Genomic DNA, 25097 nt, shown 5'->3' on the forward strand with positions numbered 1-25097 from the left:
CAGTGCTTCATGGTATATAAACTATTATGAAGGAAACTACATAGCTATCTCTGTGTATTAGAGAATATGAAGTCATGGTGTTAGCCGAGTGCTGCATTTTTATTAATAGCTACGCTAAATTCACTGAGTATTTCCTGCTGGTTTATAGGAAAGTAAATACTCTCACCTAGCCACACACATGTTGGTGTTAGCATGGTGTCAGAGAGAGAGAGAGAGAGAGAGAGAGAGAGAGAGAGAGAGAGAGAGAGAGAGAGAGAGAGAGAGAGAGAGAGAGCGCGAGAGCCCAAGATGTGTATTTATTTGAGCTTTAAACCATATATAAAAATGCTGAGTCACTAAAAGTGTGTGTAATTTCACAGTTGGATGCATACAGGCCTTGCATATTTACACACTGAACTGTGGCATTTAGATCACCAGAAACACTGATCTGATAATCTATCAGGAAAATGATATTAAACTCAATTATGGACCGTTTTTGAAATCATATTAAGATTAGGAATTAGTTTATGAACGACACTGAACATGAAACAGCAGAGGAAAAGATTAGAGTTGGCATAACATATTCTGTACTATATATGTATATATAGAGAGAGATGGATAGAGATGGATGGATGGACGAACGGATGGATGACTTTTTTATGCCAGCTCAGCATTTGTTATCCAGACAAAGTTGGTACATGACATCACCAAATCCCTATAAACCACAATACAATGCTTTCTATTTAAAAGTGTTAGAATGAATCCATTTCATGAACAGATGTAAATGCATGCTTGTGAACGATGATGTAAGCCTAAAGTTCATCTTTGTTCCAGCACTTCTTCGTCTTGAATGTCTGAGAGCACTGCTACAGTTAACTGTGAGCTACCAGAGTAGGAAGTTAAAGTAGGTCACGTTCACCGGCGCTTGGCTGCGATGCTCCAGTGTTTCAGTTGTTTCTATTAGTGAGACTCTCCCTTTGGGCTCCTGCCTCAATTAACCTGACAAATAAGGACCCTCATAAAAAAAAGCTCCCTCAATGTGACTCCGATAATCAAGCCGTGCTCTGAAAGGGTGTGGCTCTGAGGTGTGTGTGTGTGTGTGTGTGTGTGTGTGTGAGATGATTACAGCATGAAAGACAGAGCATTAGTAATATATGTATAAAACTACACGTGTACTGTATGAGTGACTAAATAAATAAAGTCATAAAAAAGCTCTTTCATATGAAATTATCCACAGATACTGAATCTCTTTGTCCTAGATCTCTAAAACTGTTTCAAAGTATCTGCTGAAATGGAAAAATATGAATTCAGCCACATTTGACCCAAATACCAATGCTATACAATCACAAGACACCCAGGAGGAGTGAACTGTATCAAAAACACAGTCTTTTAGAGCCGGGATACTTTATATTTCAATCTGGCCAAGATCAACAGACAAATAGAAGCTTTAAAAGAGTTAGTAGTGCTTAATAAATAACCAAAACCACAGGAAATAATCTACCAAATAAATAAAATCCCTTTTAGACTAAGCACATCGTGTATTTTCAATAAAAGCATGTAACTTTTTTCTAACAGCTTATTTACAGTTGTTATTAAAAGCGTGAATTTCGGTGTGTAACAGAACGGTTGAAACAGGCGTGGTTGTTATTAAAGGATCGGGAAGCTCCTCCTCACAGCTTTGAACAGGCCTTTAGGACTCACTGGAGTGAAGAGAAAAAGGTCACATTTAACCTTAGTGACCTCTGAGACCCCGCCAGTTATTCGCTCATGTGAACAGAGCATGATGCCACAGAAAGGGTTTAAACTACTGGGACACACACAAACACACGGGGTGTGTGTGTGTGTGTGTGTGTGTGTGTGTGCGTGGGGACGGACGGACGGACGACGACACGCACGCGGGGACACACGCGCGCGCACAGGCGGGGACGCGCCCGCGCACAGGCGGGGACACTCACAAGGAAACTTAACACTGGTAGTTGGCAGACAAACACACCCACTGATGTAATGCTGTTGTGATAAAAGCTCAATACCACAAACAAATCAAATAAAAAAAATCTAGTGTGGGACAAATGATCTGTCTCGTTCTGATCATATACTGAAGAAGTGTTCAACAATTTTGACAGGTTTTCAAAAGGATGTGAAAAAAACAGACCCCAGACCTTCACTGCCCACGTAGTAAAGATCACGAGTCAAACAGACTGAAGCTAGCCTTCTGTTTCCTGACAGTTTCAAAAGATGACCCTGTATAGCTGACTCGCTCGTACTGTCTGTGCCTGAAACAAAATAAATCTCCATAACAGAAATCTATACTTGGACAAAAATGACTGTTGCTTTAAAGGAAATTTGCCTCACAATCAAGCCTGTTAATAGAAAAAGAGTGGCTGAGACTGGCAGCCAATGAAAATGAAGCAGAGGCGGGGTTTACTAATTCTTCAGGTAAATAATGCTGCCTTCGACTAGAAGTCTAGAAAGCAATTAAGGAAACTTCATCCACTAGCATATCGTTTATCCTAAGAATGCAAAGAACACCAGAAATGACACATTTCTAAAAATTTAGGATTTGAAAAAAAAAAAGATCTGCTATTTAATCTGCCTATCCATTTTAAAAATGACATATGCATCGATATATAAAAGCAAACCTGGAGAATGATACAAGGTTGTAAGGTTATTTTTAAACCAGCACCACATTTATTAGCAAAGAATCTGTCTATAATTGTTTTCATAATCATTTTTTAAAATGACCTGCTCTATTGAACAGCGAGTTAAAATATGTGAATACATGAATACAGCTTCACTGATAAGACCTCATTAACTCGAGCTTGATGTAAAAGCCTGGCCTGTTCAATATACGGTTTATTGTTTAGCTTAAGAGTTTTTACTTGCCACGGTAGATCGGAGTATACGTTTGTTTAGTTTATTATTAATACAGCACTATTTATGTGAAAAAGCAAAATAAAAAGCAGCATGTGAGAACATTTTTATCTTACATATTTATGAGATCTGGTTTTCAGTGATCCCTCACTAGTAGATAAGTGTGTTCAAGGTGTTTTTATACTTTTGTAAAATACACTTTTTTGTTTTATGTAACCCGATCAGAGAGGGTTCCCAGTAGAAAGCTACTTTAGTGAGCCAAGAGCCTTAACAATACAGACAACCTGTAGAAACCGTCCTATTTTGCATATGTGGATTGGGATGTAGCCAAACAAACCAAATGGAGCGACTGATTTCACTGCAAATCTTTTTATGTCGTCTGCACACCATTTCGATGATAAAACACGGCTAGCCAAAGATTCGGAGTCCAAACTTAGACGCTCTAGCCTTATCTCAGTGATCTTGAACGCGTATGCTTGACCTTCTCTTGCACCGATTTGTTCAGCTGAACAGTGAAGCAACACATTCGACACAGACGACTCAAACACACACACTGTCCTGACAGCAGATAAACAGATAAACAGTCCGTGCTAACAATAGCCAGGTGCTTCTGTTTAAAGACTGAAGCATGCTGATTCGACAGAGGGGTGTTATTTGAATGTATACTGTACCACTGCTGTGAGCTAATTAACACATAGGCTCAGAATGACTTCTGTAAACTTTTCTGCCAGAGCAGGTTAACGAGATCTGCAGAGCGTGTGAGTGACTCACTGCTCAAGTGCATACTTTGGGGTGTGTGTTAAGTTCTGATGTGTGTCGAATGGACAGAATGAATACTGCGCGTACACACACACACACACCGCAGGAACCCTCTCACACAGCAGACTAAATAAAGACAGTAGCGTGGTTTCTGCACTCGATCTAACGCACACTAACTGAGCTAATGCTAGCTACAGGGTATCACAAGTTAGACCATTTATTCCAACAATGTCTTTCACAAACTTCTTTCCGTGACATTTAAAGTAAAACTTCACCTAACAAAAAGTCTAGTGTATAACACTCCGTTCATAAAAGATTTCAAAATGGCTGACAACACTTTTATTAATTGTCTTTTAAAATCAACCGTCGTTTTAAAAATTCGCCGTTTTCCACTAAACGAAGCAGACTAAGATGGAGACTATAGAATATATATAGACTATAGAATATAGCAGACTAAATGAAGACAGTATCAGGGTTTCTGCACTCGATCTAATGCACACTAACTGACCTAATGATGGCTACAGGGTCACATTACGCCTGCTTGACCTCATTTACCGTCGTCTAGGAAACAGCTTATACTTAGTAAAAACTTGCTAATAAATAAAAAGGAGTGCAGAGTGTGTAGTAGGTCATTTGCGAAACATCCAGTATCACAAACGCCATTTAACTCGTCAGCATATAAAAGTCAGTGTTAATAATAATAATAAAAAAAATTGCTGAATCATTTCCTTCTTCATTTCTTCTACAGAACTTAATGTTCCTTTAAAATGTTCCTATGTTCCTTCACCCACATTTCTGTCCATCCAAGAGCTTCTGCCTCTCTGACGCTGCAGCTGGAATACAATCACAATCTGGTAGTTAAGTTAAATACATAATATATATATATAAAATGCTACCAAGTAGACAGTTGTCGGTTTATTTAAAAGGAGTCAGTGTTTGTCTTTCCAGAAGGCTCTGAGATCTCAGCACACATGCTAAACTGCCGCCAAAGGAAACGCTAGATTTTTTTTTTATAATATCATCTCACAGTGCATTTTGCGATCCGAGTCCCGCTGTCAGACTCACTATACAGTGTTTACCTGCGTATTTGTGGTGTTAGTTTCATTTTGAGAACGAGAATGTCAACTCTGTCAAAATGAAGAAGTAACCAAAAAAACCAGCAGTGTTGGCAGTGACAGAAATGCAAATAAGGCAGACAGGCATCAGTTGTTTGTGTTTTGCAATACGACTGATAAGATCTGGAGAAGGAGGTGGAATATTTGAGCTTTTGTCTCAATGTGCTTTGTGCTGCTTACAAGCAAATGTATAAACAGCGAACCTGGAAAATCAGCCTGTTCTCGGTGTGATGTGATATTTTATTTCTGGTGAAGTCAGGTGAAGGGAACGGAACAGAAGATTGGAAATCGCGCTAAAGATCTTTACAGAACGTGAAAAATTTGATCTGGAGAAACACTTGGACATTTCAAGTACGTAAATATAAATCTGAAACACTGCCCGTCTCTGACGCTACGCACAATTTCCATCCGCAGGCTGCTGGGAAACACACGGTGACTGGGTTACACAATGACATCATCTTAGGGTCTATAAAAAAAATTAAAAATTAAACAGTCACCAGGGAAGGAAATCCTAGTGTTTGTGCGTGCTTACTCAGTAGATTAGGCTGATAAAAACGCAGACACGAACGCTACATATTCTGACGTTTACACAACTCAACGTCAAACGTGGGGTAAACTGTGCGGTCAAAGAATGACGTTTCCTATCCGTTTCTGTACAAACATGCAGCAAGTCCAGGCGTGACCAGGCGAGGTGTGTCACAGAGGGTCTGGGGTGAACACTGGGAGAGTGGGAGGAAGGAAATAGAGAGATAGCTATAATCTGGGTTTGGTTGCAAAACTGTTGCTCATATCTCGCGCCTCTCCATGACGTCCCGGCTTTACAGCTCCTTCAGGCGATGACTCATCAGGGAACGCTGGCTCTGCTCTGATACAGCGTTTGGAACAAAACAAGATGACTCTACAGGATATGACAAAGAGCTAAGAGAAACACACGCACGGTTCTTCGGGTTCTTCCAGCCTTCTTTCTTTTCCAGCAATCCCACTTTTCCTTGGTGTTTACAAGTTCGGACTCCCTGTTCAACAAGTACATGGTGCTCTTAAAAATAAAAAGCAAGTGGTCTTCAAGGGTTAAAGTTGCTTTAACACGTTCTAGCGTATCCAAAGCACTTTTGTTTCCACGTCCTTTAGGGTTTCCATTAACAAATGTTTGGCTTCGGTCCTTTTGTAAGTCCAATTCCCCCTTTCAAATATCCCGATTCTCTTTTCTTACATGCACAATATCAACGTTGGCTTTAAAATTAGAACTGAACCAGCTGTCGTTAAAATACCTAAAGCCGTCCACACCCTCTCCAAACAATCGGCTCACTAATAATCTGATCCAGAGAGGCTATCGATGCCGGAGCACGTTCTCTCGAGCAGTAAGTGCGAAAACAGACATTGTCCAAATTCAAAAACTTGCCTTTTTACTGCATTATCATTTGTACATTAACACCCTGCATGTGTTGGTTGGACAAGGAAAGCTAAAGAAATTCTATAATAATTATTAAAAAAAAAATCTAGGTAAATCGTTAAAATAACCGAGATGCTGTTGTGTTGTGTTTATTTCTTACATCTTGGAGTTTACTGATGGCTGCATTTAATCACAAGCTTCCTATTTGTTCAAACTGTCTAAACAATCATGTCATGAACTGACCGTTTTAAGCATTTTGTCTAAACTGTAGAAAATCCTGAATAGAAATAGTGTCCAGATTATTGCTTGAGCTTTACTACTTCAGAGGTCTTAAGCTTCTGCAAATAAGAATCACATGCCTGTAAGTATCCCCTGAAAACGCCATAATAAAGTTTAAAACAAATCATCTTAAGCCATGTTTGAATGCTTTCCACGGATTACAGAATGCCTCACATGCATTTTCGCGCACCCTTTCTAGTGCAAGAGGCAGTTTAAAACCCCTTGTTTCTGTAAGCGTGGTCATTCAGACCCAGCTGTGCGTCAAGACGGTCTTTGTGCTTCCGAGTAAATTAACTATTTGTTCAAATTGAAATTTCTTCTGACAAACTGAGCTTGGTGAGTCAGTCATTGCACCTAGAAACGAAGTAGCAGAAATGCGGCCAATTAAAATCTGTAAACGTGTGTAAAAGTCATCAGGTAGTTTGTGTTGTGCACTCTTTGTGGGTTGTGGTTGCATAAATACTGATACCGCACACCAACCCTGAGCGAGGGAGTAAATGTAAACATCACAACACCGACTGAAATATTCACATTCAGTTTTTGTGGGATGCCAGTTTGTGGGAAGATTCACATTTTTGTGTGCAAATATTGAGCGTTGAGAATTGGGTAATGCAAGTGAAATTTATATTGACATTAGGGACAGCAGCAGTTGTGCTTCTTCAAGCTATGTGGTGAAATGTGCTAAAATTACTACAGTTTTCTACTTCATCACTTCCTTTAGCGAGTCTAGACTTAGTACAGAGATGACGCTCGCTTTCCTGGGGTGTTTTTTTTTTTGTGGTGCTTTGTGTCCCTTGTACGAACACTAGCCTTTTAACAACTCATTACACCAACACACACGTGCGCACACAATAAATATCGATTCTGGGGCTTAGAAATATAATGGTTGGATGATGGGAAGGTCTGAGGAGGGTTGCCAGATTGGTTTGATCTGAGAGGAATTTTCTGGCAAACAATCACTCTTTTAACAACCACGGTGAGCAGAAAAGAATCACAGAGAAGATCAAACCTTGAAACCACAGAAGACAATAACATGACTCAGTGTATGCTACAGTGGGCGGAGAGTCACAGAAACTGGAGAACTGAAAATTATTGCCTGGTTCGCCTGGTCAGAATAAACAGCATGACTCCATGAACTCAACCTGCCACATGTCGACATGTCAGAGTGGGGATGACTTCTTTGTGCTCACTGGAGCCCTTAATACCACTCGAGCATAGTTTGAATGTCACAGCCTATCTGAGTCTCGTTGCTGACCACATGCTCATGCTTGTGTGTAAGCGTCGGTTCAAAGTGGTGCTAGGAACATGACAATGTGAGCTTCAATAAACACCTCAGTCATCAGATCTCAACCCAACAGCATGTGGTAGAAGATGATGGAACATGGACCAGAATCTCAAAGGAATGAATTCCATCACAATTTAAAATCCGCTGGTGATTGTATTATATACTGTGAAAATGTTTTCAAAGCTCTGGAACAGTGGGCTAAAAAAAACCATGGATCTGCCTGCAGGCTTAAGAGCTCCACTCTGCAGTCTAAAGAAATATATTCCAAATTAGACAGCGCTAATAAGGTTTTCGGAGGTCTTATTTAGAGAAAACTGGAAAGAAAAAAAAAAGTTTGAAAGCCACTGAGATATAATGCTGCCTTCGATTTTCCTTGCAGTTCAGCTCTCAGGAAGAACTGAGCAACGCTGACCAAGCACAAGGCGGAATGGGCAGTGAAAATTTAGTATCCGGTGAATAGGGAATGTAGATAGATAGTTTAGATAGAAAGCTTCACTGTGCTTCATTAAACGATTGCTGTGTGACACAGGAGCACCGAGTCAAGTCCCACCGGATTAACACACACAGTAAGTAAACAGAGCGAGACAAATGCAGAGCAAACTGGTTCTCTCAGTTTGCATGTGAGGAGCTTGTCCCTGGGGGAAACCCCGAGGCTGAGAGTAGCAAAGAAACTCAACCAGACATCCTGCTGCAGACGAGGCCAAGAAGCTAAAAAAAAACCCAAACAAGGTTTCTGGATCAGTAGCAAGAGGTTTATTTGATGAAACATGTTTCCCTGATGTACATTACCACACTGTTGTGACCATAAGGTAAAAAAAAAAAAAAACAAGCTCGACGAGATCGCTGCCTTTTACAGGTGTGATATTAAAACGAAGATCAACTGCCTTTATGCGGGTATATTAAGAAAGCGTGATGTGGTGTTCTTTGCAAAACGAGTACCCACGTAGTCTTGATTCCTGTTATGACAACTTCAAGGAATTGAACCGGTTATATGTGCGTTTCACACTAGGCTAAAGGTCTACACACACCTTTGAGGTCGGTTTTGCCTGCAGTCAACACCACCGCAAACCTGTGTTTTTATTTGCTTGGATAATACATTGTATTTTTGAAACCTGCTCTTGGAGGAGCATGCTTCTTCTGACACACATGAAGCCAACCTTTATATTTTTATTAACTATTGCTCACACTGAGGCTCTGAGGAAAGACAGTCAGCCCCCTTCCGCATACCTGAGCTCACAGCTAGCTTGGCTTGGTTGGTGTCACTGTGATATTAAAAGGTAAATAAAGAGTACAGGGTTTTCTAAGTTACCGAGCATCTCCATTCCGCGTGATTTTTAGCGACGCCGTTCTCAAATGCAAAAGCTGGCGAAATAAAGTTGCTAGCTCCCACTCCCACATGATTCTCCAGAAAGGAGAATGTACAAAAATCAACTGTTAATAAAAAGGTCATTCATTTTAAACAAGAAGTAAACGCGTACCTGAAGTGACGCCAAATGAGCATCGTTAGTTTACTTAAAATAGAGAAATGGCGAAAGCTTATTGTAGCTTGATTAAATTTGAATACCCCGAATTGCTTAGACTACAGTGACATTAAAGCAATGAACTGCTGTCTTAAGCATATTCAACATGGTTCATCACGGACAGAACAGTAAATTGAGAGCAGATCTTTGCAGGTATGAATGGGCAGGATAGCTAGCTTACAGATTAGCCTTCTTGTTTGGGGGAATGAATGCGAATTATATATAAATGATAGAACATGCAGCTAGTCTTGGCCTGTGATCGGTCTGCGACGAGGCAAATTTAAGAAACGTTCCATACAAGTTGGCATAATATGCGAGCTGCAGATCCAGTACTTGGCCGACAATTCAGCCGTCTCTCTTCACTGCAGCACTCCAAGCCTTTCACTGAGCTTTGTCTTTTAGAAATCGATACACTTTCATTTCTTAAAAGCAAGTTCGGTCCTGGCCTGAGGGAACATCCAGCGACTCTACAACAGAGGATATCCAAATTAAAATGAATGTCATTAAATCGAGCTACCGGTCTTGTAAAAAGATTCGAGCTTTCAACTGGTTTCAAACTATGTTTCAAGTCAACCGGATATGTTCTAGACTTAGTGACATCACTTCCTGTGCCGTGGCTTATACCCATGTAGTCGTAGTCATAGTCATGTATGACTTTTAAGCACAAAAAGACATGTTGGTAATGATCATTTTAATCACAGAATGACGCCACCCTCATGCCACCGGCGCCGCTGGGTTGTGTTTACAGACTAACAGTATGCTTGAGCTGAAACAGAAGCCAGATTTTTCAATAGAAAGCAGTTAAAAAATAAATCGGGACAGGCACCTTGTGAGCCACTAACTTTCACTCGTTCGGGAAGCACCCCAATACATCGATGTGAGACAGGAGAACAAGGCTGGGGCCAGTACCCCATTGCGTTGAATGAAATGAGTTAATAATTCAGTCTTGCCTCCCAGCAGGAGTCGGCAGTAGAAAGAGAACCGGCATTAACTATTCACGCCCCAAAAGCGGCACAGATATGGTCGTTACATAAGCCACGCTGGGGAGAAGACCCACTGGTCCTGGGACAGGCGTCTTACGGCTTCTTTGTTGAAGATAATGGCAATCTGTGAGCTTGGACATCTGATCATCGGCCATCTGTCTGGATTTACCGTGTGCGTTAATAAGGCGCGTGGGGGGGTGAAATCCCAGGAGATTTGAACGCATGGTATAGATCTCACTTCATGGGCTCTGAGTCTATATACAGCCCTGTAGCACAGAAGCACAATAAAACAATTAAAAAAAATGAACACCAAGGTAGGAATAAATTCTCACAATTTTTATTCATAGCACATGGACTGATCGTGTGACGCATCGTCTACGTCGGTTCTGACGCCGCGCTGTTTTTGCACCTCGCCGCCGATTCAAAATCTTGTGATCGCAAGATTTTGTGAACTCCTGATGCCATGTGATTTTGGATTTCTACTGACTCACAAGACCTAGGCTCGTGAATTCACAGGTCAAAAGGTCATCCAGATGAAGTCGGTATACCAGAATGGAGAAGTCATCCCCACCAGAAGCGCATGTCCTGTGTCCTTTTCACTTGGTGATAAACACTACTTGGCTTCAGCTAAAAAAAAAAAAAAAAAGGGCGGAAACCTGCCGCTTTCAGGTTCTACCTGCACCACCGTAGAAACAGGTCAAAAATTGTAACATTTAAAGCGAACTGTTGGAACCTCCGCAGAATTATACCCTGACCAATAAAACCCAAATAACAGCTAGGCTTTTTTTTTTCCTGGGTAGGGAAAATACCCCAAAAAATTTTTTTGGGGTATGTTTCATAAACCACACCAGGTTCAGGGGAAAATCTGAAGAGAAATACATAGATCTGGAGCAAAGACATAGAAACATGATAAATATACAGATAGCGCTTGTGGCACTTTATTACACTCCTGGTGTAAACACAGGCAGATATTATACACCGTTAAAACGTGTGCATTTTATAACTGAAAATAAATAAATAAATAAATATTTGAATAACCCATACTGCACAAATATTAAAATGGCATCGTATATAAACATGATTGACGTGCCATGACGTGTGTGTGTTCGCAGTTGAAACATGACTCCTAATCTTTCTCTCTCAGCTATTTGACCCTGACTGCCTCTGGATGTTTCACATACCCATGCTGATGGCTTTAAAAGGACCACCTGGCTATCGAAATCTTTCCTAGTGCTCATGACAAGACTGAGGAAATATCATTAAGGTGTCCATGCAAATTGTGGACAATCACAGTACAGCTTGAAGAAGAAAAAAAAAATAGGTTTGTTATTTTAAGTCAAAAGTAAATAGAATCAAACGCTAGCAGCCGTTGAGGCGAACGGAAATCCGTCCTACTTCTGAAGAAAACGGCATAATCGAGTTTCAAAACTTGGGCTTTAAACACCCGGGGGTATGAAACTACCATACAGTGTTTCAGATTGCCATAGACACATCAGAAGAGACAGAACTATGATTCATAACACATTGGGCTGAATGTGAAATTACTTTTTTTTTTTTTTTTTTTGCCTCAAGGCTGAACTAGTTATTACAGCTCCATAAAAATGTCCAAACAAACCCAGCCTTATTAAAAAGGGGAACTGTGAAAGGCACACAAGTCTCCAGCATGCAAACTGTTCCAGACACACAATGACAGCCATATTTAACACAAACAGGATGTTGCACATATAGAGAGAGAACAATGGCTTCCCTAATTCTACTGTACGTCGACCCCGTTAGCCGGAATCGAGCAACCAGAGACTGACTTTCTACTTTAGCGAGAGGAGCTTTTACTACGGATTTTTCTTGTACTTCCTCTGCTGGAACATGTGAGGCCATACTTTGCATAATATTTTTAGTGCACGGTTTTATGCAGTTTGCTCTTTTTCCGTCCGTATCGTACAGCACGTCTCAGACTGCATCAGGACGGTGTGTGTCCATCATCACTGTGAAGCTTCGTCTCCGGCTCAATCGATACACACAAATAAGCTCGATATTACTGAAACTCCTCAGGAAGTCACTAACTGCACTGGATTGGACTTTCTGTAAAGATATCTGCTACATATATAGTCCTGCTCACAAACCTGTATCCCATGGGTAAAGTCGTTTAACCAGATACGGACAGACACAATTTTCTTTATTCTGAGAAAACTCTGAGCTACTTATTACAGCTTAGCTGCTCTGTCTGCTTGGGATAAAACCCAAATCTGTGATTAACCTCCTCCCCCTGGGCTTGTTAATTTTCCGTACAACATTGTGACACGGAGCTGTGATTCCAGGGACTGTAACGTGCGACAATTCTCTCAATGTTGTGTAAAATAGTTACGACACATTATGAATCCACGACTCCGGCTGACCGGCGGTGAAAAATTCCTCAGGTCATTTCTGTGGTTGACTGAGGCACCCACAATTTTATTTCCTACTCACGTGATTTTACAAAAATAAAGAGATTTTTTGAATCACTGTGATGTCTATAAATCACCTGGTAACATGGCAAAGAAATGTAGGAAAAAATGTTGAACATTTTTACTTTGTTCTCTGTAAAAAAGAAAGAAAAAAAGATCAAGAAAAACTTATATTTGCTTCTGTTATTGACTCGTGTTCTTTTTAAACCCACAAAATAGATCTGTGTAAAAAAAAAAAAAAAAAATCATCCTCCATATTAGTGAGCAATGCCAAATTTAGCAGCCACAAAAACTTCCTTGTGGTGCACATCTCATGATCATCCCTGAATATTCTCACACACACACACACACACACACACACACACACACACACACACACACACACACACACACACACACACACACACACACACACACACACACACACACACACACTCTCTCTAAAGCCCCGCCTGCTCAGAGCAGCTCATTTCAGGGTACAAAGCTCTCACTTGAATGGCCTAAATGCCAGTGCGGCTCCTAGTCACCGTGCCCTGATCAGCTCAATAGTCCCCATTGTGTCCTAACGGTCACTGGTGGCTTGCAGAATCGGCTCGATCTTTAAGCAGCAGCTTGGCCGGCCTCACTTCTCCTCTGAGCAACCCGAGCCTAGCGCATTAACGCGGGGCATTTCCGTTCTCCGCGTTCTAAAAAGCCTTTGGTGGAAAAATCATAGACGGGTCAAGAATGCGGAGATGGAAAGCAGATTTAATGATACAAGCAGCGACCTCAACACTCGGTGGCTGAACTGAACACTGAGCATCTGGTCTCATGATACAAAGTCAAGCATTAACAGACAAATAATCACTAATATTTTCTAAGAAGAAAGTCACAAAGAGACAACCCGAAACAGACAAATACACCCTGAACACGGGGTGTACACGCTGTACCTACTGGAGGAAACCTAATTACTTATTAAAACAATTACAGACAGCAAAATAATGTAGGTGACTTATTCCCTTGCAAAGGGTTTGTTTGTGGGACTTTTCAGACAAAGAAAAAAAAAGGAATTAAAAGGGGAATTGTGATGCCACAGCATACAAGACTTTACCCAAGAAAGCTTTTCCATGCCAAGCAGCGCGGTCTCTTCCAAGGCTCGCAGAACAGCTTGATAACAAATCAAACCATATCCTGAGGCTTCCACAGTCACCAGATCTCAAACTAACTGAACACCTACAGGATATTTTTAAAGTGATGAGTTCAACAGCTCTGTAACCTACTATCATCAACCTACTATCAAACACCAGCTGAGGAAATATGCAGTGTTCATGGCTCCTGTACAGCTCCAGAGACACGCGGCATCGATGCCAAGACCCACTGAACAAATAGAATTAATCAGGTTTACTTTCAGGAGCATTATGTTTGAGGTTGAAACATAAGAATGGAAAACATTTCCTGTGTTTTTTTTTAATAATCCGTTTATGAGCCTGGGTTATTGTAAGAGCATTTACTTCAGTTCATTTTACATAGTCTGGACTCACTCTTTTCATTTGTCCAAGCTGCTAAGCTTGCAAGCATGATAAGGGTCACATGCACAGCATGGCAGAAATGATGACACGATAATCTAAATCTTAAAGGAGATACTGCTGTTAAAATCCCGTAGTCTTTTATTTATTTATTTATTTTAATACCTTGAAAATGTCAACTTAAGGAACAAGATTAGGCAATTATAACACTGAAAAATAAATATTGGCACTGCTCACTAGACATTCAGTAAATATTGAAAGCATCTGTTTGATGTTTGGCCAATTAATGATGTGAATGGTCTCATCTACAGCAGGCCATCACTGTGGAAATAAAACGCTATCAACCAAGCCATCAGCTCTACCAAGATCAAAGTAGCCTGACAGGACCCTCCGAAAACCCCTAGATTCACACATGCGCATTCTCTCATCTGCCCCCCAGGGGTTAAACACACAGTTAAACACAGGCTTACAACGGGTATGATGGATCATCCGTTCCAGACGTTATTGTGAATGTTTACTGCCTTGAAGTAGTACAGGAGCAATGCCTAGCATGTTGACATGTTGGCACTTTCACACCTCCTAACTACGATGTCTCCGACTCCACAGCCATGGAATAAACAACATGCCGATGTAAATGCTGTGGAATTTCCCTCATTTCAGTGAACCAAATAAATCTCTGCATGTGAGTTCTGACACTGTTTTAAGACATGATGTAAATTTCTGATCTAAATGCAGTTTTTTTAACTTGATCGATTACACTGTAAAATCTCCGAACCCTGGCAGCTCAACTACGGAGAAAAGATGTCTGGTATCGAGCTGGGCATGCTGGGATTAGTCGGTTTGTTCGTCACAGTTTGTGAGTCACACCTTCATTGACATAGATTTTGTAATGTCACGAGATTTACATATCTGGCCACTGACGTTAATCATCAGTAATCAAGTTTCCTTCTAAATCCAATACAAATGATGCTTTATGTTGTAAAACACCAACTTCCTTTTTTTGGAAGCGTTAATGTTTATTTAGGAATAAATTTCACTTCCTTTTATTGAAATAGAAATCTAAACATGGCGAATACCACAAAAAAATCTAGAGAAAAATTAACCGGTCTTCCCAAAAAGCTCTGTGTCATGATTGCGTACGTAAACTAACACAAGAGTCAGGGAGAAAATGACCGTATGAATGCACACATCTTAGACTATCAGCCGGGCCGTGATGCTGATTATTAACTGCGAGCTTTGCACAAACTCAGAGGCGTGACCGTGTTCGAGACATGTTGAGTCCTGTGTCGTGTCGGTGGATCAGAAAATTTGTAAACTCTAAGCCTCGATTTTTCTTTCCATGTGAGCTCAAGTCACTGTATTTAATCCATAACAGATCTGATAACTGGTGTGTGCGTAAATACATTTGGTGACATCTGGAAATCAGAAATCTTCCCTTCTGGTTTCAAATTAACTTCACATTTCGGTCCTGGCCGTGTTCTCTGGGAGAGGGGAAAGGCACACACAATCTCCTGTCAATCAAAGTGACACTAGCCAAACCCACGCGACAGTATGTGAAAGAGGGCAGAGAGTGCTTCCGACTGACAGTGTTGTACACGAGAGACACTAAATAATGATGAAATACTCTTACAAGGAAGACAGTAGGTCAGTTGATCAAGGATATAGACAAAACAGTCATTTTCTTTAATGATTTTTTTAAAGAGTGTCTTCATTGGAATATTTACAAAGAACGTGTTGTGGTATAGAACTAAGCCAAGACATGTGTATGATCATTCACATACTCTGGGCCAAGTAATAACCTTAAAAGGTTTAGCTTCAGTCCGTATTCAAACTCGTCCTAATTTCCACTCCTCACATTTTTCTTTCACAGCACCGTGACACTTCGATCACACAGAATCTTGATGAAGTGATGGACCGGTTCAACATGCCGTGAATCACGAGAGACAGGCGTCAATCTGATGACCAATCTGGCACTGTACGTCTCCACTTGACCATACGGTGCAGTGTTTACAGCTTTTACAGCTCCTCTCGTTACAGTTGCCATGGCTGCTTCTTTTCCCGTAGGTGCGACAACACGCTGCCTCGGACCATAACCCACACGCCGACTGGTGCCAGTTGTGTAACAGTATTACTCAGCTGAGTCCACGCAGACATCCCACTGTCCCACACACACAGTCAAATCACAGGCTGCTTAATTCTATTGTACCTTAATAAGGGACTAAACTGAGAACTACAGACATTCCAAAGCATGCGCACGCACACACACACACACAGTGAAATCACAGGCTGCTTAATTCTATTGTACTGTAATAAGGGACTGAGCTGAGAACTACAGCCCTTCAAAAGCATGCATGCGCACACACACACACACAGACACACACACTCTCTCTCTCTCTCACACACACACACACACACACACACACACACAAAGATAAACACACAGATACACACACTCTCGCTCACACACACAGAGACATACACACACTCTCTCTCACACACATACGCTCACACACACACCTGACAACAAGGGCTATTGTGCTTCCTGCTGAATTGCTGGTGTTTTGCATGATGGTGTTTCAAAGGAATTTGAACTCGGACATCAACACCACACACACACACACACACACACAAACACACACACTCCAAGGATATTTTACAAATATTTGGCAGCACGTTTGTTAATATTTCAGACATTTGAGACACAAAGCCACGACCACACAGAGGAAGAACAGCTGAAGCTCAGGCTGAAGGGCAGACAGTTGACCGGCACTTCATCAAAACCTGAACACATTTACAGGCCAAATAACCTTTAAATAACCTTTAAAAAGACGACACACAACATGACACCATGTGTTACATCTAGTATATTATTGCCAAATGCTTTCTTTGGAACAAACTGAAGAAGCTTGAAGAGGAATCCAGTGGCTTTGTGTCGTGAGTCACGTCATTTTATACATAAAAACCCTGAGGATTTTTTTTTATTCCAAATAAAAACATTGAACACATTTTCAAGTCTAGACATGAAATAAATCAATGCTGCTAGCTAGTGTTTATTTTTACATTTCCTATAACAAAAAATACAACACACACACAAACACACAGACCTTTGTTTACAAAAAATAAATAAACCTAACAAACTGTCGTGTTTATTTTAAACCTTTTACATTAGCTGCCTTTTTACAGACTTCTAGGTAAAAAAAAAAAAATCCTGAGCGGCTCCGTCTCATTACGAGACTCCTTAAAACACTAAGGGCACTAGATAGTGTGTACTCTACCTATATATAGTGCACATAGATAGTGCGCGTGAAGCGGTTTGGGACGAAACCCCATTCCATTTTTCAACCGTTACCTTCTGAGAGCTCGAGCTCCAACTCCGCCAGCTGATCCTTCACCTCTTTGGGTAAAACCGCCAAATCTGCACCGCGGTCCGCCATGGTGAGAAATACAACTGTTAAATCTTCTCTTTTACAAGTTCTCTCAAAACGTTTCGTCGGTTAAAATCCCTCTTCGGGGCAAGACACGAAGCGCGAGTCAAAATCCATCCGAACAACTGCTCGCTCCGCCATACTGTGGGAACTCGAGTTGTCACGTGACCGCGTGCACCGCGTACAATGAAGTTAAACTATACCCCCCCTGCTCCATCTCCCTCCCCCTTCGCACAAACACGCCCTCTCGGGATTTATCCGCGCTGTGATTGGTCAGCGTTCTCAGATGTGTTTTTTGCGCCATCTGGTGGTCGAAACCCAGATTAACTCACTGCCACGTTCCTTAAACAAATTCTCACTTATTGCCAATTTGAAGCCCCTTTTTTTCATGTTTTAGCAAACTGATACAAAAAAAAACTCTTAATCATTTCAGAGCATCACAAAAGTCTGCTCTCTAGACTTTTTTTTTTGTACTCAAGCTTTACTTTTTACTAAACCAGTGTGTTTTCTATAATCTTTTTAGGATACTACTGATTTTCTGTTAGAAACAAATCCAGACCTTTGGCAAGAACCGAACCTTAGGGTGCTATTTGTGAGGAATTCTTGGACCCTGCACACTGCTGCTTGTGGCTAGTTTTTTTTTTAGCTCTCAGCATCATAACAGAACATTTAACGACATAAAATACTTTTATCATTTAAACCATGCTTTTTATTCTGTTCTCCTATTACATGTTTATTGCTTCCTTTAGAAAAAAAACAGCCTTTTGATGACTTTTAAACACTAGCACATTCCAGCTGAACATATAAAATCTTTTATTGCTTCACTTTTGGTTAATTACACTTATTACAGATAAAAGACACAAAAATGGTGTTTAATTGCTTTTTCTTTAATCAAAACTGCAGCACTGCAAGTGTGCATCGTATTTCACTTCGACATGCATGAAAAAGTAAATACATTTATATATAGTACACATATGTACAGTAAAGAAGATAAAGTCTAGAATTAACATCAGTCCAACCGGGAGTGTGTCTTTACAATTAGAAACCGAAAGAAAGAACATCTTTCAATAGTTGCCTTTCTACCTACATACCTTGTTAACCATTACTATTAAATACAGATCTGAGGGATTATGTTTTTATCCTTTTATTATTCTGTATTAATTCCTTAATAAATTAACAGTGTATTAACATTAAAAATATGGGGTGTTAAAAAAAAAAAGTCCAGGGCCAAAACTGTGTTGGAGGTTAAAAAAAAATATTTTTTTATACAGTATATAAAAGGCTACATCTGTCTTAAGGCATTCTTACTATTCTTTAAAAACCGGGGGGAAAAAATCTGCAAAGAATATGATTACATAGTGAGTAAGATGAGAGGCTCATGACGAAAAACACGTAGGTCTAAAATGTTCTACATTTCAGTATTACAAAAAAGGGGAAAGGGTCTTAGAGAAGTATTTATTATGACAGTCCTCGCTGCACAAAATAAAGAACAGATGTAAAAAAAAAAAAAAAGTGCCGGCAATCATTATTTAATATGAAAGCTGAAAGTTTTCCCTGCCCTCCTCTTTTCCATATGAGAACACGAAGACTGAGAACAGAATGAACGCCACATCGCTCAGTCCAGCGTTATCGGAGCGTAATCGTACTGTAAGATAAGCGTTCCGTGGCTGCTGCGAAATCCTTGAACCTTCCACGCACATGAATGAAAACACTCGCTAACCCATGTTGACAATGGACACGCTGTAGGAAGGACATACTCAGCAGCAAAGGTCATAAAATATAAGTCTATAAACCTCGATCATATTTTAGTGCATTTCGACGTGCCGTTACATTCTCTGCTAATTACGCTCCATGTAAAATACACAATGAAGGGAAATTCAAGTCACACGTACTGCTAAAACATTTTCCGTTCATTTTAAAGAAATAGTTGGGTAAAAGAAAGGAGAAAAAAAAATAATAAATCTTTATGCTAAATTCACATTTGTCCCAAATGAACTCAGTCAGCCAAAGTGTTTGCTTCTGGTCTCATTTTAGATGCTACCCATAACTCAAAATGCATCCAGTTTTATTATTAAACATGACAGATTAAAGTGTGACCTATCGTGGTCTATAAAAATGAACGAAAGCATCACATGGTGCTAATGGCAGTGATCCTGGAAAAATCAAAAGCCCCTTTTCCTAAATGCCTCCAAGCACACTCAGAGGAACATGTTTTCCACCATCTTCCAAATACAGGAGTCCACATGCGTCCCCAAAAGTGGCTGTGATTGACAGACCCTTTGTGATCCCTCCTCCCCTGAGAGTTCAGGGTTCGTACTTGTGTCCTACAGACGATAGGGCGAACGCTTTTCTGTCGCATAACTCGGGGAAGGATTTGAGGTGAGAGAGATTTCCATGACGACAATTTAAACACTAAGCACATCTCGGCCGCTTTCACAATAATTAAAACATTTTAATTTCTACCAAACTACAACTTTAAGCCATTTTGACATAAAATTAAAGGGAAGTTTGAAAACAGTCCAGTTTCCTTCCACCTCTTAGTAAAGTAATGTGACGCAGTAACATCGAATCAGGTCCAGATGGCAGTAAAGAGCACAGTACACAAACACAGCACAAGCTGTTCATGTTCTCCCTGCGGTTTCAAGATATACAAAGGCATATGTGTAGTTACATTCGTTGCAATACAAAATATAAAGCTTTTTATTAGATTTTTTTTTTGTTAAATGTTCTGGTTGATTCCTATATTTGGCACAGAGACTTCTGTGGGCAACCAGAAAACCGTAAAACCTGACCTGGGTGTTAGAGGCACTGCAAAGTGTTAAGGCAGAATATTTTGTTCGAGCAACAATACAGGATGTGCATTTAATGCATTTCATGAGCATGAGTGCGTTAATGAGTGGGTATAGCAGGCATGTGCCGAGTATTAAAACAAATCCATCGTAGCAAACGCCAACGGTATATACTTTGGCCTAAGGGTGTACAAACTTTCGACTCGATAGTTTTTCATTTAATAAATAAAAACAAATGCCTGTTTATGCTAACATTTTATTCATTCCTGTCTGTAATCTTTCAGTTTTAGGATGAGAGTCAGAAGGAGTTTTCACATTTTGTGGTTAATTCCATAGTAAAAAAAAATGTAGCGTTGCTGCTAATAGTTGCTGAGTCACTATTAAAGAATTACAGGCTTGTGCATACAATGAATGCTGAGCTGTAATTTAGCCTCCATAGGGAGTCTTTTCAGATGGAGTGTAGAGGTATTAATGATACGCTGAAGCATCTACGATATCCATATTTTGTTCAGTATCGTGATATTTATCTGATCATCGGCACATGCCTTCTAGAGATAACAGGCGACGATTCGGTTTTGTTTTTTAAACAAGGCCACGTTCCTTATAAAACAATTAAAAGCCTGACTTTTGTGAATCTCAGCTCTAACACAGCCTGAACTCAAAGTAGAGCTAAAAGCTGAGAACTTTACAAGAGAAAACAAAAACGCACCAGACAAGCTGGAACCATCGTCGAACTCTGACGCAACAAAGGAATCCCAACAAGGAGATTTCAATTAACATTGAAATGTAACCCACGAGCCAGTTTACGTCATGAAGACGGGGGCACGAGGCTACGAGGAAAACCGAACGACACGATCGAGCGACGTGTTTAGGAGGATGTGCCAAAAATATAGCAAACAGCATAAAAATAAAGCTTGCCAACATTAGTGTATCAGTCCCGTGTATTATAAATTTTATACTCTGATGTATATTCCTGTATACATACAGAGACACACACAGACTCGCTCACACACACACGCACAAGCATACTATAGTCTCGCTGTTTATAAACGCTTTGCATATGAAGTATATTATAAAGGGATAGAAATGAGGTCAGATCTTGGTGAAGTTCAGCTGAGGTGTTCTCTTGGTCTCTTTAAAATTAAAACCGAGCCAAAATGTGAGGGACAAGATTTAAGATACACACACAGGATTTTTTTTTCCTTTCATTAAAAAAAAAAAAAAAAAAAAAAAAAAGTATTGCAGAGTTGTGGTTCATGTGCGGAAAATGTGAACGGCAGTAAGTGTGAGCGTGTACGACACAACACATGCTAGGGCTGATCGATACGGTCGTATAATATCAATATCGTCGTCACGATATAAAAACATCACAATACTCTTCAGTGAGTAACCGGCTTTAGGACCTGTGTGTGCTGCGTTCATTCCTTCTGTTTCAAAATTAAAAAGGTTTTGGCTTTACAATTAGAAATATTATTAAAAATACTCATTCTGCTCTATTTATTTTGGGGTGAAATTGAATTGAATTGAATTGATTTAACAAGTAGCCGATGGTAAAGGAGGCCGGAGATAGATCTTTTCAAATGAAATATGAATGAACGCCTTCTCCACAGACCTGTAAGTTTTCAGTGCTTTTTTAACTACATACTGTAGTTACTCCTTGAATCATCCATCTGATTGGATGTTAAAACCTCTTTTTGTATCATTTATATCATTTTTCCACTTTTCCTCATTCTGATCTGTTTGAAATGTGAATTAACTACACTTAATGCCTTGGTACACGTCACTTATCGTAAAATGAAGTATTGTGATGTGATATTTTTGCCATATCGTCCACCCCATCACACGTGCACACGCACACACGCTCTGAGGCGGCACTTCCTTTTCACTTACTGCCACTGATCAGCCATTCACGCTGCACTGTGTATGTAAATGAGAGACACGTGTGCATAATACCTATGCATCAGATTACAGTCATCATTGTCAGTCGTTGAGGAAGCACTGTTCTGTTCTACAGTTTAGCTGAAGAATGAGAGTGAAGATGGAAGGTGAGGAGTATGAAGAGGGCAGAGATGATGGCGCAAAAGTAAATGGGCTTAGTAAGGATTTTGGATGAGAGTAAGGATGAGTATCGGAGTCCAGCCCCCATAGTCTATGGCATAGTGAACAGGAAGCTCTTTCGTTCTCCAAAGTTTTTTTTTCCAAAATTCTCTGGGCCAGCTCCGGGCCAGAAGAGCATGACAGTGTGACAGTGAGCCAGGTAGAGGAGAAAAAGAGGATAGGGAGGATCTGGCCTCATCCCTTGCTCCTCTCCTCTCCTCGTGCTGGGCTCATCATCTGGCCGAGGGCTGAGCCTGTGTTGTCATGATGACGTGCGAGGGTCCGCTCTCTCCCCGCTGGGCGCCCATACCGGCCAGCACGGACATGGCTACGGCCTCGGCGGCTGCCCGTGAGCTCACGCCGTTCGGCCCTGACGATCCTGAGGGACTCAAAGCCACAGAGCTGTGCTGGATCACCGGAGCTGGAGAACCCGTGGCCTCGCACATCTCCTTCATGGATTCTTCTCCTGGAAGACACAACATGCACGGATCAGTGACACAACACTCAAAAGCCCTGAATAAATCACTTAATCCGTTATTGCTGAAATTCTCAAGCAGATGGAAAGCTGAAAATCTCTATATCCCTGTTGTTATATATCTATATATAATTGTCTCATTTCTCATATCTTTAATCTCTAAACAAATCTCTCATCTCTCTCGCTCTGTGTGTGTGTGTGTGTGTGACAAGAAACTAAATTACTAAACTGTCACACCTATCGCACTTTTGTCTAGGAAAGGCTTTGCTTCTAGAGAGTTCCACCAAAGATAAATAAAATGTAACCTTTGCATGACCTTGTGTGTGTTCCTCCTGATTTGTGCTGTACGCATTGTGTAAAACCCGGTGCCTGGAAAGTTTTTTTTTCCAGTGAACTTTCAAAATTAACAATATGACTCATTTAACAAATGAATGCAGAGGTAATGTGTTGCTGTGACCATCTTTATTCACAAAATGGAGTGTTCTGTACCAGCACCCTTGTTTGTACAGATCCTTTTTCTTATGGAGTGACTCACCTAGGTAGGCAGCCTTCTTCTGTAAGGTGGTGACGGGACAGTCCTTATGGGCCAACAACAGCTGCTTCAGATGAGCAACTTCGTTTCGTAACAGAGACACCTCATTCTGACACACACACACACACACACACACACACACACACACACACACAGAGAGAGCAAACACTCATTTAAACATCGAACAAACATCTGCTGCGATTTACAGATGTTCTCGGTGAATCAGACAAACCTCAAGGTGGAGTTAAGATCTGGTGTGAAATGATTGTCAAACTTAGACATACACCCTAGAGGACTTCCTGTAATGATTTCAGTTTAAAACTATATACTCTTTCTACTTGAACACTGGATCATTTGCACCAACAGTTGGTCCTGAATAGCATAACAGTGCTGAAGCATACAGCATGTTTATGAAAGCCACGTGTATTAGACTTACAGTGAGGGAGACATTCATGGAGGTCAACTCCTCTGCCTTCTTCTCCAGAGAGTTCACCCAAATTTTGCGTTTCTGCCTGCAGCGGGATGCGGCTGCTCGATTGCGCTCCAGAAAGCGCTGTCTCCGCTCGTCTGGGTCGTCGTCCACCGTGCGCCGCCGCCGCCCGCCTGTCGGCTGAGCCGGAGAAACCTGGTCACCCAAAAAAAAAAAAAAAAAAAACGATAAACCTCTACAGTATTTTAACAATTTATTTTTGTATGTCTTGCATGCTACAAGAAGTTACAAAAACTCGTTTGATGAACTCAGGCAGGTACAGTGTAGATAGCTTGTAGTGAACTATGTGCAGTAATATGAGGCGTGATGATTAATGGAGGACCTGGGGCTGTGCTGGAGATGGGGCATCAGGCTGCTGCACAAGCAGTTGGCTCTGCTCCATCTTCTGTGGCACCATGGCATTGGAGCCCATCGCCACACTGACACAGGCCGCAGTGGTCTGCTGGGACAGCGCCGCCTTCAGCCGCTGAGGAGGCACGAGCACAACACGAGGTATGACCCCAGCCGAGCGCATGGCTACATTCTTATATACTCTAAAAAGGCACTACATGTTTAACACGTAGGATTCTTTAAGAGTTCAACTTCAATCAATAAATGTATGAAGTACAAGCCAAGCTTTACTTTTTAAATCCTCAGCCAGTACTGCAGTCAGTGCTTGGCTGTTTGTTGTGAAAAGTGACACCCAGATGAGATACCCTCACAGACAGGCTAGAAATTTCAGAGTATGTCTGCCTGCCTCACAGCGTTAACACACAACATGCGTTTCGCTCACCATCTTTGCCTCGGTATGGGGGTTGTAACCAGATGGAGACGAGGAGCCACTGCTGCTTCCACCGAGTGGAGGACCTGGGATTCCTGGAATGTTGGGCACCATGCACATGGGCCGAGCCAGCTAGAAAACAAAATGCAGAATATTTCACATTCTCAATAGGGTCTAAAGGCAGTAGGTTCAGTTTACTGAAAACACAAGTAAGCGAGACGTACGGATATTACAGAAGACATTTGCATTGGGCCTGGGAGCACAGGAACTGGTTGGCCATTGTGGAGCATCATCATTGGATATGGACCAGTTGGAGACCTTCAGGCAGAGCATAGAGATTAGGAAGAGTTGTATTTTGCTATCATGCAATAAATACAACCCTAAAACTATACACCTAGATAC

General features: G+C 40.9%; 2 protein-coding genes across 6 annotated transcripts in view; both read right to left on the minus strand.

Moving 5' to 3' along the window:
- The window catches only part of dip2ba (disco-interacting protein 2 homolog Ba), a 53315-nt gene extending 35585 nt beyond the window's left edge, over positions 1-17730 (minus strand). The window contains exon 1 of the mRNA XM_027170504.2: positions 17477-17730. Within this exon, the coding sequence (XP_027026305.2) occupies positions 17477-17561 (85 nt within the window). The 5' untranslated portion in view covers positions 17562-17730. The remainder of the gene's footprint in view (positions 1-17476) is intronic.
- A 688-nt stretch (positions 17731-18418) lies between these two features.
- atf7a (activating transcription factor 7a) overlaps positions 18419-25097 on the minus strand; it is a 28596-nt gene continuing 21917 nt past the window's right edge. For all 5 annotated transcript variants that reach the window (XM_027170509.2, XM_027170507.2, XM_027170505.2 and 2 more), the window contains 6 exons: positions 24920-25013; positions 24708-24827; positions 24258-24401; positions 23882-24070; positions 23449-23554; positions 18419-22904 (listed from right to left, as the gene is read on the minus strand). In XM_027170509.2, the coding sequence (XP_027026310.2) occupies positions 22672-22904; positions 23449-23554; positions 23882-24070; positions 24258-24401; positions 24708-24827; positions 24920-25013 (886 nt within the window). In that variant the 3' untranslated portion in view covers positions 18419-22671. The remainder of the gene's footprint in view (positions 22905-23448; positions 23555-23881; positions 24071-24257; positions 24402-24707; positions 24828-24919; positions 25014-25097) is intronic.

Source organism: Tachysurus fulvidraco, chromosome 23, assembly GCF_022655615.1.
Source record: "Tachysurus fulvidraco isolate hzauxx_2018 chromosome 23, HZAU_PFXX_2.0, whole genome shotgun sequence".
Lineage (NCBI taxonomy): Eukaryota > Metazoa > Chordata > Actinopteri > Siluriformes > Bagridae > Tachysurus > Tachysurus fulvidraco.